Genomic DNA, 15,105 nt, shown 5'->3' on the forward strand with positions numbered 1-15,105 from the left:
AAACAGCTTTTCCATATCCTGTAATGGATCTCATCAGTTTGTACAGCAGCACCTGATGAGTGTGCATCAGGTTGTGCAAGCAGGACATGAATGAACGACACAAGAAGAAGGTGAGGGATGTTTCTTTACAGCACAAGTCGGGACAGGATGTCTCCATTGACTGAGTCTTGGGTCATCTTGAAAAGTGGAGCGTGGACTATTTTTGTTGCGGTGGGGCTGTAGCAATAGTTCCGTTTCTGTATCATTTGGACCTTGCTTGCAAATACACAAATACATTAATAAAAACAACCACGGCGCCGACAAGACGACCGACTTGAAGAGTTGATGTCTTCATTTGACCTCCAACAACTGTCCTCGTTGTTCATGGGTTCATTGCACAAATAGATGGAGGAGACGTTCGCATCACGTCTGCAGTTTCAACACTTTCCCATTGGGGCCAGAGTTAGAGTCCTGACCTTTTTCCTTCAACATGACGGCGTCCGACTCTTTGTCCTTGTCCCGACTGTTCTGGCTGTTCTGACGGCTCTTCCTGGTGGCCGAGTCCAGACCGGCTGCCTCGAAAAGGCGGGCCATGAAGGCCAGACCCTCACGGCGGATGTATGACTTGCCAGCAAAGAAGTAGAGCACCGGGTTGGCGCAGCTGCTGATGAAGGCCACTGAGGAGGTGACGGCGCGGCCCCGGTGCCAGATTTTACCCAGCCTGTCGGATAAGAACCAACATTATGATCGCAGTGTGAGATGTCCAAGTCCAAAACACCCAAACAGAAGACCCAAGCAGGGAGTTGACACAGGTTAGAGTAGCGGGACTAACAAAGAAAGGGACAAACCTGAAAAAGGTTTTTACACCTTAGTGTGCAACTGCAACCATGACAACCAAGCCACAAAGTACCAAAGCATGTGTGAAGGCTTACATCGTTTTGACCGATCCTTCCGGACATAGCGCCCATGTGACCTGAGGAAACAAACTTCAAGTAAAATGTCGCCACATTGGCACGCTGTCCAGCACTTAGACACAAGACTACCTGCACCATGTTGATAAAATGGTAGGGCAGCCAGAAAAGGCAGAAGGTCACCACGATGGCCAGGATGAGCTTCTCACTGCGGATACGCCTGCGGAATTTGGTCTTTCGGATGCGGCGCAGGATGCAGATGTAGCTGACCACCACAATGCTGTACGGGATCAGGAAGCCCAGGATCAGCTCCAGCATGTACTGGGTGACCGTCTACACACACACACACACAGACAGATGTTCAGCGTTTTCAAGGTAGCGGTAATATGCGCTGAGAAGAACTCACGTGGCTGTCCTCGTCGTGGAAAGAGTCGCAAATGGCACGGTCAGAGCTCCACCTCACGTCCCGGAAAACGAGCGCAGGGACAGAGGCAGCAGCCACTAGCGCCCACATGACCGCAAGCGTAAATGTTACCGTCCTGTGCCCGGCTAAGGCACCGACACGCTGCGGCCGCAGCACCGCCAACAGCCTGTAGAGGCTCATTAGGGTAATGATGTGGATGGAGGCGTACATGTTGGCCAGGCACAAGTAGAAAAGCACCTTACACATCACCATCCCAAACACCCACCTCTTCATCACCAGATAGGCGATGAAGAATGGAGTCAGCGCCATCAATGAGCCGTCTGCGAAGGCCAGATTGAGGATGAGAATAGTGGTGATGGTCTGCTTACGGGCACGCGCCAGGATGCTCCAGATGACAAAGAGGTTCCCGGGGAAGCCCAAGAGGAAAACAAGGCTGAGGATGAGCGCACCCATGGTGGTCGCGGACGTGTTGTCCACAATGCTCTCGTTCTTCGGAGTGAGCGCCATGGAGCTGTTGCCGGGTGCCATCGGGCAGCTGTGGAGGCGGGGACGGGAGTCACCTGCAGTAAAACCATGAGGGGGCAGGTTGGGTCAAGTGTGAGGAGGGAGGGGCTGTGCACGCCTATTGGGTATTAACCGAGACAGCTAATTCCTGAGAGGCAAGACCAGACACGTGCCAGATTGAGCAACTGTATCATTTATCCTCTACACTCTTTGCACATGAAACTCATAACTCATCATATAAACAATCAGATTGTTCACTTCAACTTTAAGTTAAAGTTGCAACTGGTGGAAGGGAATCAAGGGTTCTTGCACAGGAACTGAAATGTAGCCTAATTTGCCCCATCAATCAGTGTTTGTGCACTAGACTGTAGACCACATCTCCATCATAAGTCATTAAATACACTTTACAATGAACAAAGCTCAATGGTCATCACATTGCTACTAAAACTCTGTCATTGAACTACTTTCCATTCTGCAGGGGTGTGTTTGTGTGTCGAGTGACTCACACACACACACCTGTGAAAGAATTCGGTCCAGCAAAAAATCCCAGTACCACAACTTATTCACATACTCTATGCATTTTTCTAGAGGATTAGCATGAAACTAGATAACAGCGGAGAACTCACCTGTCCGAGCCCAGTAGTGGAACAGAGGAATTCTGAAGATGAAGGTGTTCTTGCGCCACTTCTTAACATCCTCGCCCACCCACAAGCCCGTCACTGCGTCCCGCCTGCTGCAACAAACAGGGTATTGACACAGGGAGGCGTGTCGTTCCTGAGCAACTGTCCCGCCTCCGCCTGTCTGTCTATCAACATCGTCACACATTCCCTTCAGCTGAGTGTCAACTTAGTCATGTGCACTCAAATATAAATTCTACATCTGAATGCGACACGGCTACCGAAAAGCTCACAAGAACAACTCCATTGGTGTTTTTCGACAGAAAAAGTGATCAGTTATTCATGAAAAGATCACACCATTATGTTTATGATGCTGTTGGGGCAGAGAGCTCAGCTGCCTCACATAGCAGTGAAAGGATGGGGAGATACGGCAGGACAAACATATACCAAGGGAATTACTCCGAAAAACTGGAGTCGGGACTGATACATTCTTACTGAAGAAGCACATTTATTTCATAAAAATTTCGAAAAAGAATAGAAAAACCTGAATATTTTTTATCAAGTTGAACCAAACAAACCCAGCAAAAATGGGAAAATAGAGCAAAAAGGTCAAATGTAAAGAGAAGCTGAAATACTGATACTAAATAAATAAAATAAACTTGTCTTTAAATAGCCATCCATCCATTTTCTTTACCACTTATCCACGCTATAGAGTCACAGCGACCAGTCCAGGGTGTACTTGGACTCTTGCCTGAAGACAGCTGGGATAGGCTCCAGCATACCAATTGCAGTGTCTTTAAATGTGTAATATAATTTTTTCTTTGTCTTTTTCCAAAACAAAATATACATAAAAATATTAAAAGTGCCCCCCTGCATCCTTTGATTTTCAGTATCTGGCCCTCGGTGGAAAAAGTTTGGGCACCCCCGCTCTAAAGAATTAACTTTTGTCAATAAACTAACTGGAAAGACATTGTTAAATGTACACATCCGGTTCCGTGTGTTGGGACCCCAGGGAGGATTAAGTGTTGAAAAGTACACTAAAATGACATAAAAAGTACATAAATAGGCGTCTCTCCATGTGGCCACACCCCTTTTCGAGGTGACACTGCAGCTGTCAGGCTTCACTTTTTCCTGTCCAAAACGTGACAGAATCCAGCACGCTAACCTAAATTTGAATGATGAGATGAGCCAGCGTTGAAGGGAGAAGACTTGAGTTAAGGTGAGTCCTTTTTGTTTTAATTATACTTGACAAAAGTGATGGGCGTGGCCCTCAAAGGGGGTAAAAGTTAGGACTTAAGTTTGCATTCCAAAGGCCCCTAACTGACAGGGGCCCCAGTAAACAAGTAAAATAATGTTGTCTAGTTTTGATTTTTTTTATATTAGTTAAAATATTAGTTAAAATACAAAACAAAAATTAACATGCTACCTTAATGACCACAATGCTAACCCTAAGTGCAGTGTTAGCAGGGGATGCTGGAGCCTATCCCAGCTGTCTTTGGGCGATAGGTGGGGTACACCCTGGACTGGTCGCCAGCCAATCACAGGGCACATATAGACAAACAACCATTCACACTCACATTCATACCTATGGATAATTTGGAGTCACCAATTAACCTAGCATGTTTTTGGAATGTGGGAGGAAACCGGAGTACCCGGAGAAAACCCACGCATGCACGGGAAGAACATGCAAACTCCACACAGAGATGGCAGAGGGTGGAATTGAACTCTGGTCTCCTAGCTGTGAGGTCTGTGCGCTAGCCACTCGTCCACCGTGCCGCCCAGCATGCTTTGTCTCACTCCTTTTTCACCAACATTTGATCAGTGCAAGTCAATGTTTAGCATGTACTGTATCATTAAATCGGGCTGCATGGCGGTTGAGTGGTTAGCGTGCAGACCTCACAGCGAGGACATCAGGGTTCAATTCCACCCTCGGCCACCTCTGTGTGGATTTTGCGTGTTCTCCCTGTGTATGCGTGGGTTTTCTTTGGGTACTCCGGTTTCCTCCCACATTCCAAAAACATGCTAGGTTAATTGGCGACTCCAAATTGTCCATAGGTATGAATGTGAGTGTGAATGGTTGTTTGTCTATATGTGCCCTGTGATTGGCTGGTGACCAGTCCAGGGTGTACCCCGCCTCTCGCCGAAGTCAGATGTTTTTTTTTTGTTGTTTTTTAGGACGACCTAGGTGGGTGTCAACTTGCACTTGACGGGCTGGATGCTTGACTCCCAATTCTTTGTCTCCGCCTCCTGGAAGATGATGTGCAAGATAATTCTACTCATTGCCTTCACCAGCTGTGTCTGTGAGTTGTCTTCCTTCTGCACCTCGTGCATGATCACATGACCTCATGTGTTGCCTTCTCTTTGAGGTGGATTTGAGGTGACCACGACTCAAGCATCCTACAGCGCCAGAGAGAATGACAACATCACTCTGGGGTGGAACTTCCCCAGTCATCGCAACATGTCCCTCAGGTCACTACGGATCCAGTGCACATTCTTCTCTGAGGGCAAAGCGGACGTCCAGATTTTTCATCTACAAGACGGTGTGGATGTGTCCATGGACTACAGAGGACCATTCGTGGGGCGCCTGCAGAGCGATATGGATGCGTTGAGTCAAGGACACATCATCCTACGATTGTTCAGACTCCGAATAGAAGATTCTGGCTTATACCAGTGTCAAGTCACCACCAGAGAGGGCAGCCAATCTGAAGACTGTGAAGTCATTGTCACAGGTAAGCATTGGACCTGGAGGATGTGGTGTGAAAAGTTTGCCTCCTTCTGGATTTCCTTTTTGCGCGTTTGTCACACTTAAATGTTTCAAATCATCAAACAAATTTAAATATTAGTCAATGACAACATGTCTGCTGAACACATGCAGTTTTTAAACTGAACTTTTTATGATTAAGAGAAAAAAATAACCCAAACTTTAAGGCCCTTTGTCAAAAATTGATGTTAATAATTGTGGTTTATCACACTTGAGCTCAAATTGAAAACATTATAAAGCCTTTTTTAAAGCTGTGGGACTCCAGCAAACCACAGTGAGAGACATTATCTCCAAACAGCTAAAACATGGAACATTGGTGAACCTTCCCAGGAGTGGCTGGCATACCAAAATAACCTCAAGAGCACAGGGACGACTCAGCCAAGAGGTCACAAAAGGCCCCACAACAACATCCAAAGACCCGCAGGCCTAACTTGCCTCCACCATAAGAAATACACTGGGCAAAAACAGCCAGCATGGCAGAGTTTCAAGACAAAAACCACTGCTGAACAAAAAGAACATTAAAGCTCATCTCAATTTTGCCAGGAAAACATCTTGAAGATCCCCAAGATCTTTGGGGAAATACTCCATGGTCTGACTAGACAAAAAAATTTACTTTTTGGAAGGTGTGTGTGTGTCATTACATCTGGTATAAAAGTGACACTGCATATCAGAAAAAGAACATCTTACCAACAGTAAAATATGGTGGTGGTAGTATGATGGTCTGGGGCTGTTTCAGGATCTGGAAGACTTGCTGTGATAAATGGAACCATGAATTCTGCTGTCTACCAAAAAATCCTGAAGGAGAATATCCGGTCATCTGTTGGTGACCTCAAGCTGAAACCAACTTGGGTTCTGCAGCAAGACGATGATCTAAGACACACCATCAAGTCCACAAGAAAAACAAAATGAAGACTTTGGAATGGCCTAGTTAAAGTCCTGACCGGAATCCTATTAAGATGCTGTGGCATGGCCTTAAAAAGACGCTTAATATTAAAAATGTTAATTTAAAAACTGCATTTTGTGTTCAGTTATGTGAGCAATATTTAAATATGCTTGATGATCTGAAACATTTAAGTGAGACATGCAAATAATAAAAAAATAAATAAACCAGGAAGGGGAGCAAACACTGTGAATGAAACAGTTATGGATATTTGTTGTCTGTGTTTTGTGTCCTCTGCCAGCTCACAATGTTCATGTTTTAGCCAACGTTGTGGCCGAGGAGGTTCACGGGACGTTAGCGAGTCCCACACCAGATGCCTCAGACGATGACCACATTTCAAAGGCACTCCTACTCACAGCAGCGGCGGCAGCGGCGATGGCGGCACTTGTAGCCGGCTACCTGCTGTCATTGACTCTGCAGTGATATTTATAGGGGGAGCAGCGACATGTGTTGACCAGGTGGGGGCAGCAGAGGTGGCTGTGTTGAAAGAGACATGGGAAGAGGCTACACTGCTATTGTGTGTGTAAAAAAAATGTATCAATGTGAGTCATATTAATAAAATCTTTCACCAACAAAAGGCAGCATCTTTCTATTATCAGTATTTTAATGCCCCAAATCTGACACCCTGTTAAGGTTTTAAAAGTGGCTTTTCAATATGGTAAAAATTAAGATTAAGATATGCCTTTATTCGTCCCTCAGTGGGGAAATTTGTATAAATGTATTGTAAAATTGTAAAATAATGTGTCCTACAATATTTGTCACACTTTTAAGAGAAGAGCGACTCAAACGCTTGCTTTTGAAGTTATTGCTTTTCAATGACGTCATGAAGGAAATGATGATTCCACTGCTGAGCAGCCCCTAATTAGAATAGTCCGCCCCATGTATACGCCCACAGATCGGCAGCCATTGCATGTTGTTGTTGAAATGTGACTTAAATGTTAGCCCTGCAGCCCACATAGTAGTGTTTGCTAATGCAGACACTATTTACAATTTTTCAAAATATAAACTATAATACAGGACCTTAAAAAAAAAAAAACATAGTATCCTCCCGTCTAGTTTGTGTCCTTTAGTCTTACTGTTGTAACAGTGACTAGCCTGTCAGTTGGTGAGTGCGGCATCGTTCTCCAGAGCATCACAGATCATCAAGCAGAGTTGAGAGAAGGACGGGCGATCCTCAGGTCTCTGTGAACACAGTCGTGCAGTCATGCATGTGGCGTGGCCGTGAACATCATATCGAGTGAGCTAGGGACACTGACCTCCTGCCAGCACAGCTGCATGATGTCATAGGCAGCAACGGGTGCCAATTTGGGCCTTGAGAGGCGGTGACCCGTGGTTACCAGGGTGACGACTTCACGGTTGTTGTTCTGCTCGAATGGCATGCGACCTTCAGTGAAAGCCTCCCACATCAGCACACCTACATGAACAGACAAAATAGATTTTCGTGAGCTAAACAGAGAAAAATGTAGACAAAAAACGCCAAAGGCTGAGGTTTACGTCCTCACCGTAAGACCAGACGTCAGACTTGCTGCTGTGTCTGCAGAAGTTGAGGACTTCAGGAGGTGACCACTTCACTGGGAACTTGGAGCCTGACGACGAGGTGTACTGGTCATCCAAAACATACCTGTATGACAAAGCAGGGCATGTCAAAACGTGACTTTTTATAACAACAAGGGAGGCGATGTTTACCTGGCCATGCCAAAGTCAGACACCTTCACCACCAAGGAGTCGTTGACCAAGCAGTTCCTGGCCCCCTGCACAATAGAATGGCTCTTAGTGAACATAGTCAAAGACTTACAGGAGTTGTAGCTCATCGTGTGAGAAGAGACCAGATCTCTGTGGATGAAGCTGTTGCTCTCCAGGTGCTGCATGCCCTCGCACACGTCCAGGCAGATGCTCAGCAGCGAGGCCGGGCTGACGCTGCCCCGCCGCTGCCGCAGGAAGTCTAGCAGGCAGCCATGCTCCATGAACTCTGTGATGATGTAGATGGGCCGCTGCTGGCTGCACACACCGTAGAGCTGCACCAGCTTGGGATGGGATAATTTCCTGGAGGATGCAGGACACAGCAGTTGTTTAGGAATGATTTAAGGGCCTATTATCTCTACTTACATCCACAAACAATTCACATGCCAGTGTGGTGCTTTGCCAAAGATATATGCGAATCATGACACACTTTTCCATACCAGATTGGTCGCCGCCCAGGTTAACAACTTTGTCCTTTTTTGTCACAGCACCAAACTAGACTGTGATGGATGAATCAATTGATTCAATGATTGCTGTGTCTCATCAGCTCCTGTGTCACGCTGTGCTTGTCAGCAAGACGTACATCCTCTGCTGGGCCTTTTTTGAGGATGGACTTGAATGTTAGACTCCCACTTCAGGTCATGAGCAATTATGGATCCCAGGAACCAGATGAGGCACTGCGTCAAGAGCTGTCTTAATCTGTTGTTTTTGAGGAGCCGGCACTCATGTTGTTTATGAATGCTTAACGTGTTAGTTAGGTAGCAGGGAAGGGGGGGGGTCCAAGGTGTGATGGCAGCTATTAATAAGAGAGCAGCAGCAGGGGAGTGGATGAGAGCCGTCAGAGGTGTCATGAGCATCATTGCTGGCGGGGATGTGTGGGGCGTGAAAATGTTTATTTCAAATCTGCAGAATTTATTCAGATTGTGGGCCTCCATTTGGGCGGGACGTCTCCTGTATTAGGTGATGGCTTGCAGGCCTTGCCACACTGACACAGAGTCGTAAGCAGAAAACTGCACTTCTCTCTTATTGCTCTAACTTCTCTTAGGATTTAAATTATTTCTTTCCTTTATCAGCTGCTTTCTGCTCTGCTTGCACAGGCATAAATTGGGATTTTATTGGTAGGATGCTGAAGATGGGAGTCCCAGGAAGAAGGGGAAGGGAAAGACCAAAGAGCAGATTTCTAGATGTGATTAGAGCGGACAGAGGAAGATACAAAGAGGAAACCAAAACCATGAACTCCGTTGTGGTCCTGATGGGAAGAACTCAAAGTAGAAGAAGAAAAAAAAATCTCTCCTTACATCATGACCTTGGCCTCTTCGATGAAGTCCTCCTCGTACATGGCACCACTCTTGATGGCCTTGATTGCCACTTTGTGCTGCGCCCTCCACATGCCGAGTCGCACCACCCCCACCTGACCGCTGCCCAGCTCCTTCATGAAGGTGAGGTCGCTGGGATTGATCTCCCACTTCTCTGAAACAAGAGCCACGCATCACAATTGAGTGTCTTGAAGTTTCAAAATAAAAACACAAAAAGTCCCACCGAAGCTGAAGCCGGCCGTGGAGGGAGCAGACTTGTCCTGTTTGCCCACGGGATACCTCAACCTGGCGACAAGACCTGAGACAGAAAGCACTGTAAATTCTCCAGTGGATGTCTCTATGCAATTAACCACTGTGTGTGTGGTGTACAAAACCAATTAGCCGGCGGGCTATAATTATCTGCGGCTGCAGGCAACCGAGATGTCATTTATTTTTTGACTCCACAAGATGGCAGCAACTGCATTGAAAGCAACATGAGTGGTGCTTTTTTTACATTCTGCATGCTCTTACTTTGCTTTGCTCCTTATGCTATTACAACATTGGTTCTGTTGCTGATGTGTTGTGCAAAAACTTGCACATGAATAACCATGTGGGAGAACAATCATTTCCTTTCCGTTTTCTCATGCATGTCCAATCATCATTAAAGTAAAAAAAAAATCTACTTGTTATATTTGTATATAGTTTTCCACAGCCTCTCTCCAATTAGCCAATTAATTAGTGTCCGTGTACCTGCAGCGTTGTGCTGGTGGTAGGTGATGAGCTCAGCGATGGAGTCGAATACGTGTTTCCCCGCCAGGTAAAACTGTTTGGGCGAGCCTCGGGTCTCCCTGATGCGGTAATGTTTGATGGCAGCAGCTCCGTTACTGTAGACCAAATTAAAAAAAGTGACATAATCTGTGATCTGTTAAGTGTCGGTGTCAGGAGTGTCGTCCTTACCCTCCCACAGACTTAGTGTAGAGGGACACCGTGTACGTCCCCTGAGTGCTGGACTCTCTGACGGTGAAGGCACCTTCTTTGTCCTGAAAGAGGAGGCAGAAAAACAGAGCTAAAGCTAATGTAAACTACACTCACAATAATAAACATGCTGTTAAAGATGAATGCTAGCTATTACAAGGGAAGGCCCACCTCCTTTCGCAGGAGCTCCTCTGCCTTGTTCCTGTTGACATGTTTGCTGTACCAACTTGTAGACACACAAATACACACAAATGTTTGTCTGGATAACGGCCCTAATATGATTGACAGGACTCACGCAAACTGTGCCAGGTTTCCCGATTTCTTCTCAGTGACATAGTTGCTAGGAATGTAGCCTTCCTCCCTGTGTGTGGAAGAGAACCACAATGTATACCTTGTACATGAAACCCTTCATTTGTCCAATAAAGTATCTCAACAAAGTACACCCCTCACATATAAACAAGCAGTTTATTATATATTCTCTAGGGACAATAATATAGACATTTTAGAGAAGTCAGTGTGCAGCAGTAGAATTATTATCCATTTGTCTAAATAGCTTGTAACACAATTAAGCTATACAATGGTGTGCTCCCATTTCTTTTGGACTGTATGTGTGAAGTCATACCCGTTCAGGTTGCGTGCTTTGTACCAGTTGACGTCACAGCGCTCCACAATGATGTACTCGCCTCCTTTGACTAGCTGCAGGTCGTGGGACTCGCTGCCCGGGAAGTCATACAGCGCCACCACCATGTCATCCGTGGCGTCGCCATCTTCATCATCGACTTCAGGTGGAGGGATCCGGCAACGCTGCCAGAAGAAGGGAAGGCATACACGGTGTGTGTGTGCTTGGGGCCGACTTAACATTACGCAATTGCCGAGTGTCCTGAGATTTTTCCTTCGACATAATGTACCTATCACTGCTGTAGTCACTAAATCATTAAAACTACATCCAAATACGTAAACTCTCATGATCATTTCGACCGCCCCCCCTCCCTTCTCATGCAATTGATTAGTCCACATTACTGCGCATGTGCATGTTGTTCCGGAAGACGGGAGCGAATCAAACTTGTTGGCGCGGGGTCACCCGAGTGGAAAGGATAAAACTACTGAAAAGGTTCAGTAGTTTTATATTTGAAGCTGAGAGAGACGTTGTTCTTCACAAAGGTGTGAGTATTGAGACTTTGTGTAGCTCGGGAATTAGAATAATTTTCCTTTATTTACACTTGTTAGTTGATGATAAACATTCATATTTATTAGTTTTTTGGGGGGGGCAGGTATATAAAGATGGCTATGTAACTAGCAACATAAGCTGACATAACTAACAAAAGCAGGAAATAGTTACATACTCCCATTTAGCAAAAATGATAATAAAAAAGAAGGATGCTGAGGGCCCCAACTGTATTGCCTGCAAATGACTAAATACGCCCCTTGTGTTTATGCGTGTCAGTGATTACCCTCCCATCTTTGCCTTCCGCTGCGGGAATCGGGGGTAGCGGCTTTCTGGAAGCTAGAAAAAGGGGAACAGAAACCAACAGCTTTGCATTGAACGATAGTCAGGTTTGACATTGCCGAATGTTTGTGCAACACTTCAAAAGTGCAAGCATGGATCCTTACAGTCTCCAAACAGGTTGTACTCCTCGCAGCCGGGGGCCTGCTTCTCCTCCTGGCGGCAGCAGAGCCACGCCCCCTCACACCAGAATTGGCTATGGAACTTGGTCAGAATCTCACGGTTGTCTCGGATCTCTGCGTGCAGACACACACACACACATACACATACACACAGGTGTGCACTATAGCTATGCTGGCACCCCCTTATGGTTTTACAACAATGAGAACTGACCCTCTTTAATGCGTTGCACCCACACAGTCCTGCTGTCCTGGCTCGGCGCGAACACATACAGTGTGTTGCTCTCGTGCACCACCTATGCACACATACATTTTCCGGGTTTACATTATCCACCTTTTATCTTTTTGTGTGTTATTCATACCTGGAAGGGATATTTGTACTGGCAGGGGTTGATCCCGCCAACGTCCCTTACAACCTCCACACATCTGATGCAACTCAGTGGGATGGAGCCTCTCCGAAATTTCTTCTGTGGATGACAACACAATTTTACACTCTGCAAGACAAGCCTTTATAGTTTATATATATAACTATGAGGGAGAGGCTTTGACCTCTGCCCTGCCGTCGTAGTAGCTCAGGCTGCTCTTGGTGAGGACAAACAGCCTCTCCTTGTAGTTGAGCGGAGACGTCCTCCTCTTCTGCTGCGAGCGCTTGATCAGCGTCTCCTCCAATAGCAGCTCGGCGCTCATACTGGCTCATCGCAGTGGCAGCCCATCGCCCAGACTGGTTTGTAGCTGAGTTGACAAACAATGAGTTTACACCATTGTTGAAGCAGTATTCACAGTACAGTATTACAGGTAAGACACTCCTGACACAGTTAACATCTCGTTCACATCATTATGTTACATGTAATTGTCTGATACCATTAGCAGCTCCCTGATGCTGTTAGCAGCTAGTGGACAGTAGTGAACAGTTACATAACACCTCGAGCAACTAAGATCATTTCCAAATGAAGAATGTTCAAAAACCAAAACAAAAAGGATTCTAAAGACGGAACAATTCAGGAACCTGAGTGGAAATGCTTAAGCTTTGGTATGCAAACAATATTTTCAGAAAGTTGCAAGCATTAATTACTAATTATATATTTCAACTCGGCAAGCGTCAGACGATTAACAACCTGCATGTGTTTTGCTTTTTCTTTGTCTTTTTGCAGCATTTTGGCAATTTTTTTTAAATCACCCTCATAGTAGTAAAAGCTGGAATTACTGTATGAGTGCCCTAATGTCAGTCAATTTAATGGCCTAATGGAAAACAATCGATTCATTTTTTTAAAAAATTAATAAACATGACTTGACATTATATGTGTCCTGTGATTGGCTGGCGACCAGTCCAGGGTTTACCCCGCCTCTCGCCCAAAGACAGCTGGGATAGGCTCCAGCACCCCCCGCGACCCTCGTGAGGAAAAAGCGGTAGAAAATGAATGAATGGACATCATTAAGAGTTAGCTGACACAGTTAGCAGCAATTACTTGAAATGGACAGTTCTGGTTTGGCCACCATGATGGTGAGCAGAATCCAGAAACATTGCATTGTGTATATGTACTCAGCACACTGTGCAGCCATTAATTTCACCAATGGTGCAAAAGATCAGATTTGTTATTTTTCAGTTTTCGCAATGACAGGTATGAAATTCACAACTTTACTTGCAGATGACGATAACAATAGAGTTGGAAAATAATAAATAAATAGTTAAGCATGACAAACTGGGAAGCATTTTCCAATATTCTGTAAAAAAAAAAGGACGTGTTCCTGTCACTGCATCTTAGAACAGTCAAGCTACAGTAATTTTACAAATAAAAATGATTTGACATGAAGGTGCACGCACAGCAACAAATGTAGACGTCAAAGATGTGCATTAAAACTGAGCTTAAGTATAAATGAAAAGCTTTGTCTCACCTTCATTATGGTCTGACTGTCACGACACACAGTGAGAGTGAAAGAGCGGGATTGAGGAAATGCAGAGCAGGCGACGCGTGAATGCAGAAGGGTGTGAGCAAATGTTGCTCCTGTACGACACATAAAGTCAAACATTGCCAACTGTTTTGTTAAATGTCTTCATACATACACGCCAGATTGTCACCTTCAAAACGACGGATGTCAAAGTTGGTCAATTTTGATGGGCATTAGAATGAAAATAATAATCAAACATTTCCCTCCAACTTTATGTTGTCTGTGTGTTGGTTTTTCACTTCCTGTGCGTGTGCATAAAACCACACATGCAGGAGATGAGCCACCACACGTCTCACACCAGGCTGCTACCACAAATGGCAACAAGCAAAACACCATTAACTATTAGCAATTTATATTTTTTCATATTAAGTTTCTGGTGTTTTGCTTGTCATTGTTGGTTTAAAACTAAACCTGATTGATTTGCAAAAACAATGCACATTTGATTTGTAATTTTGCACTTGAGTTTCTCTGGCTGGGATGAAAACACACACAACAACCTTGCTGACCTACACTAATTGTACTAAAGATGACAGAACAAAAGACAGGAAAGGAATCAAACATATCTCACTCACACAAACACACACAGGCCACTGAGGCGAAACTCCACTTCCTGACAGACACACATTCTGTGAAAGACAAACAATGCAAGAGAGATAATGTTCAACTCATATCAATGAATAATTCACATCCTCCTAACACTTTATAATCACCATGTATGTTCCTTTAACAGGTCAAAGCAGCCAGCAAGGCAACCCAGTCCACATAACAGTATGTCTGTGCAGGTCTGAGCCTATGGAGGATTGCGCTGTCCCTCACTGACCAGACTATGTACAAGCATGGCACACAGTTTAGCATCGCTAGCATCAGTTAGCCCAATAGCCACTATAAAAGTCATAAACTATGCAAGCCAGCAGGACCAGGGGATCGGAGGCTGGCCAGGCAAAGCAAGGAATGACGGAATCCACATCCTCGTCACCCATGTCATGTTCCCTTAAAGGGGACCTATTATGCTCATTTTTCGACCCTTTGTATTGAGTTGTGGCCTCCTATAGAGCAGCTACACACAATAACCACAATAACAAGTCCAACAACAAGTCCAGCAGGAGCACAAACACAAAATGAGGAGGTGCAAGAACAAGAACTGGAGCAACAATACATCTATTATGTACCTATAAACTGGGCTGAAACTCATTTCAGGTCTGGAGATCTGTTTTTCAACATGGAGAGAAGAGCAAAAATGACAATATCACACTTATATTGAAGATATTACTCAGGCTGCAGAAAGATGTTTGCAGTATTTGATAAGGAAATTGCAAATTCAGCTATTTTTAATTTGGAAAATGTCAAAAAGAATTGACATCACACTGAAAATATATTCTTAATACAGTG

General features: G+C 45.0%; 2 protein-coding genes across 7 annotated transcripts; both read right to left on the reverse strand.

The window, feature by feature from the left end:
- Window positions 1–111: 111 nt before the first annotated feature.
- On the reverse strand, window positions 112–7,264 carry LOC131125650 (leukotriene B4 receptor 1-like). Of its 2 annotated transcripts, none has more exons than XM_078796591.1 (6): window positions 7,232–7,264; window positions 2,445–2,548; window positions 1,297–1,874; window positions 1,023–1,223; window positions 912–952; window positions 112–700 (listed from the first exon to the last, which is right to left on the reverse strand). In XM_078796591.1, exons 1-6 carry the CDS (start codon window positions 7,252–7,254, stop codon window positions 403–405), a joined length of 1,245 nt encoding a protein of 414 aa, XP_078652717.1. In that variant the 5' UTR covers window positions 7,255–7,264; the 3' UTR covers window positions 112–402. The 2 variants fall into 2 exon arrangements, with proteins under 2 accessions (XP_078652717.1, XP_057923371.2); XM_058067388.2 differs by lacking the exon at window positions 7,232–7,264 and adding an exon at window positions 6,493–6,529.
- On the reverse strand, window positions 1,832–14,994 carry tec (tec protein tyrosine kinase). Of its 5 annotated transcripts, XR_013629837.1 has the most exons (21): window positions 14,886–14,950; window positions 13,663–13,772; window positions 12,319–12,501; window positions 12,132–12,236; window positions 11,984–12,065; window positions 11,758–11,886; window positions 11,598–11,650; window positions 10,769–10,950; window positions 10,442–10,507; window positions 10,318–10,372; window positions 10,129–10,211; window positions 9,922–10,055; window positions 9,416–9,490; window positions 9,175–9,346; window positions 7,963–8,179; window positions 7,823–7,887; window positions 7,639–7,757; window positions 7,393–7,550; window positions 7,232–7,318; window positions 2,445–2,548; window positions 1,832–1,874 (listed from the first exon to the last, which is right to left on the reverse strand). XR_013629837.1 is itself a non-coding variant. In XM_078796589.1 (20 exons), the coding sequence occupies exons 3-19, from the start codon at window positions 12,454–12,456 to the stop codon at window positions 7,235–7,237; spliced, it is 1,917 nt and encodes a 638-aa protein (XP_078652715.1). In that variant the 5' UTR covers window positions 12,457–12,501; window positions 13,663–13,772; window positions 14,886–14,950; the 3' UTR covers window positions 4,572–6,613; window positions 7,213–7,234. The 5 variants fall into 5 exon arrangements, 4 of the variants coding, with proteins under 4 accessions (XP_078652715.1, XP_057923361.2, XP_057923362.2 ...); XM_078796589.1 differs by lacking the exons at window positions 1,832–1,874; window positions 2,445–2,548 and adding an exon at window positions 4,572–6,613 and having other exon boundaries at window positions 7,213–7,318; XM_058067378.2 differs by lacking the exons at window positions 1,832–1,874; window positions 2,445–2,548 and having other exon boundaries at window positions 6,729–7,318.
- Window positions 14,995–15,105: the final 111 nt, after the last annotated feature.

This window comes from Doryrhamphus excisus, linkage group LG2 (genome assembly GCF_037039965.1).
Source record: "Doryrhamphus excisus strain RoL-2023G ecotype Guam linkage group LG2, RoL_Dexc_Guam_v1.1, whole genome shotgun sequence".
Lineage (NCBI taxonomy): Eukaryota > Metazoa > Chordata > Actinopteri > Syngnathiformes > Syngnathidae > Doryrhamphus > Doryrhamphus excisus.

Coding starts and splice junctions, on each gene's coding strand:
- LOC131125650 (XM_078796591.1), bottom strand. CDS start 7,254: ATGCCGCACTCACCAACTGACAG. Junction 1,224..1,296: donor TCCACGACGAGGACAGCCAC/GTGAGTTCTTCT, acceptor GTGTGTGTGTAG/ACGGTCACCCAGTACATGCT. Junction 701..911: donor GAAGGATCGGTCAAAACGAT/GTAAGCCTTCAC, acceptor CTTATCCGACAG/GCTGGGTAAAATCTGGCACC.
- tec (XM_078796589.1), bottom strand. CDS start 12,456: ATGAGCGCCGAGCTGCTATTGGAGGAGACGCTGATCAAGCGCTCGCAG. Junction 10,951..11,597: donor CGGAAGGCAAAGATGGGAGG/GTAATCACTGAC, acceptor TTCTTCTGGCAG/CGTTGCCGGATCCCTCCACC. Junction 10,373..10,441: donor GGAAACCTGGCACAGTTTGC/GTGAGTCCTGTC, acceptor TGTGTCTACAAG/TTGGTACAGCAAACATGTCA.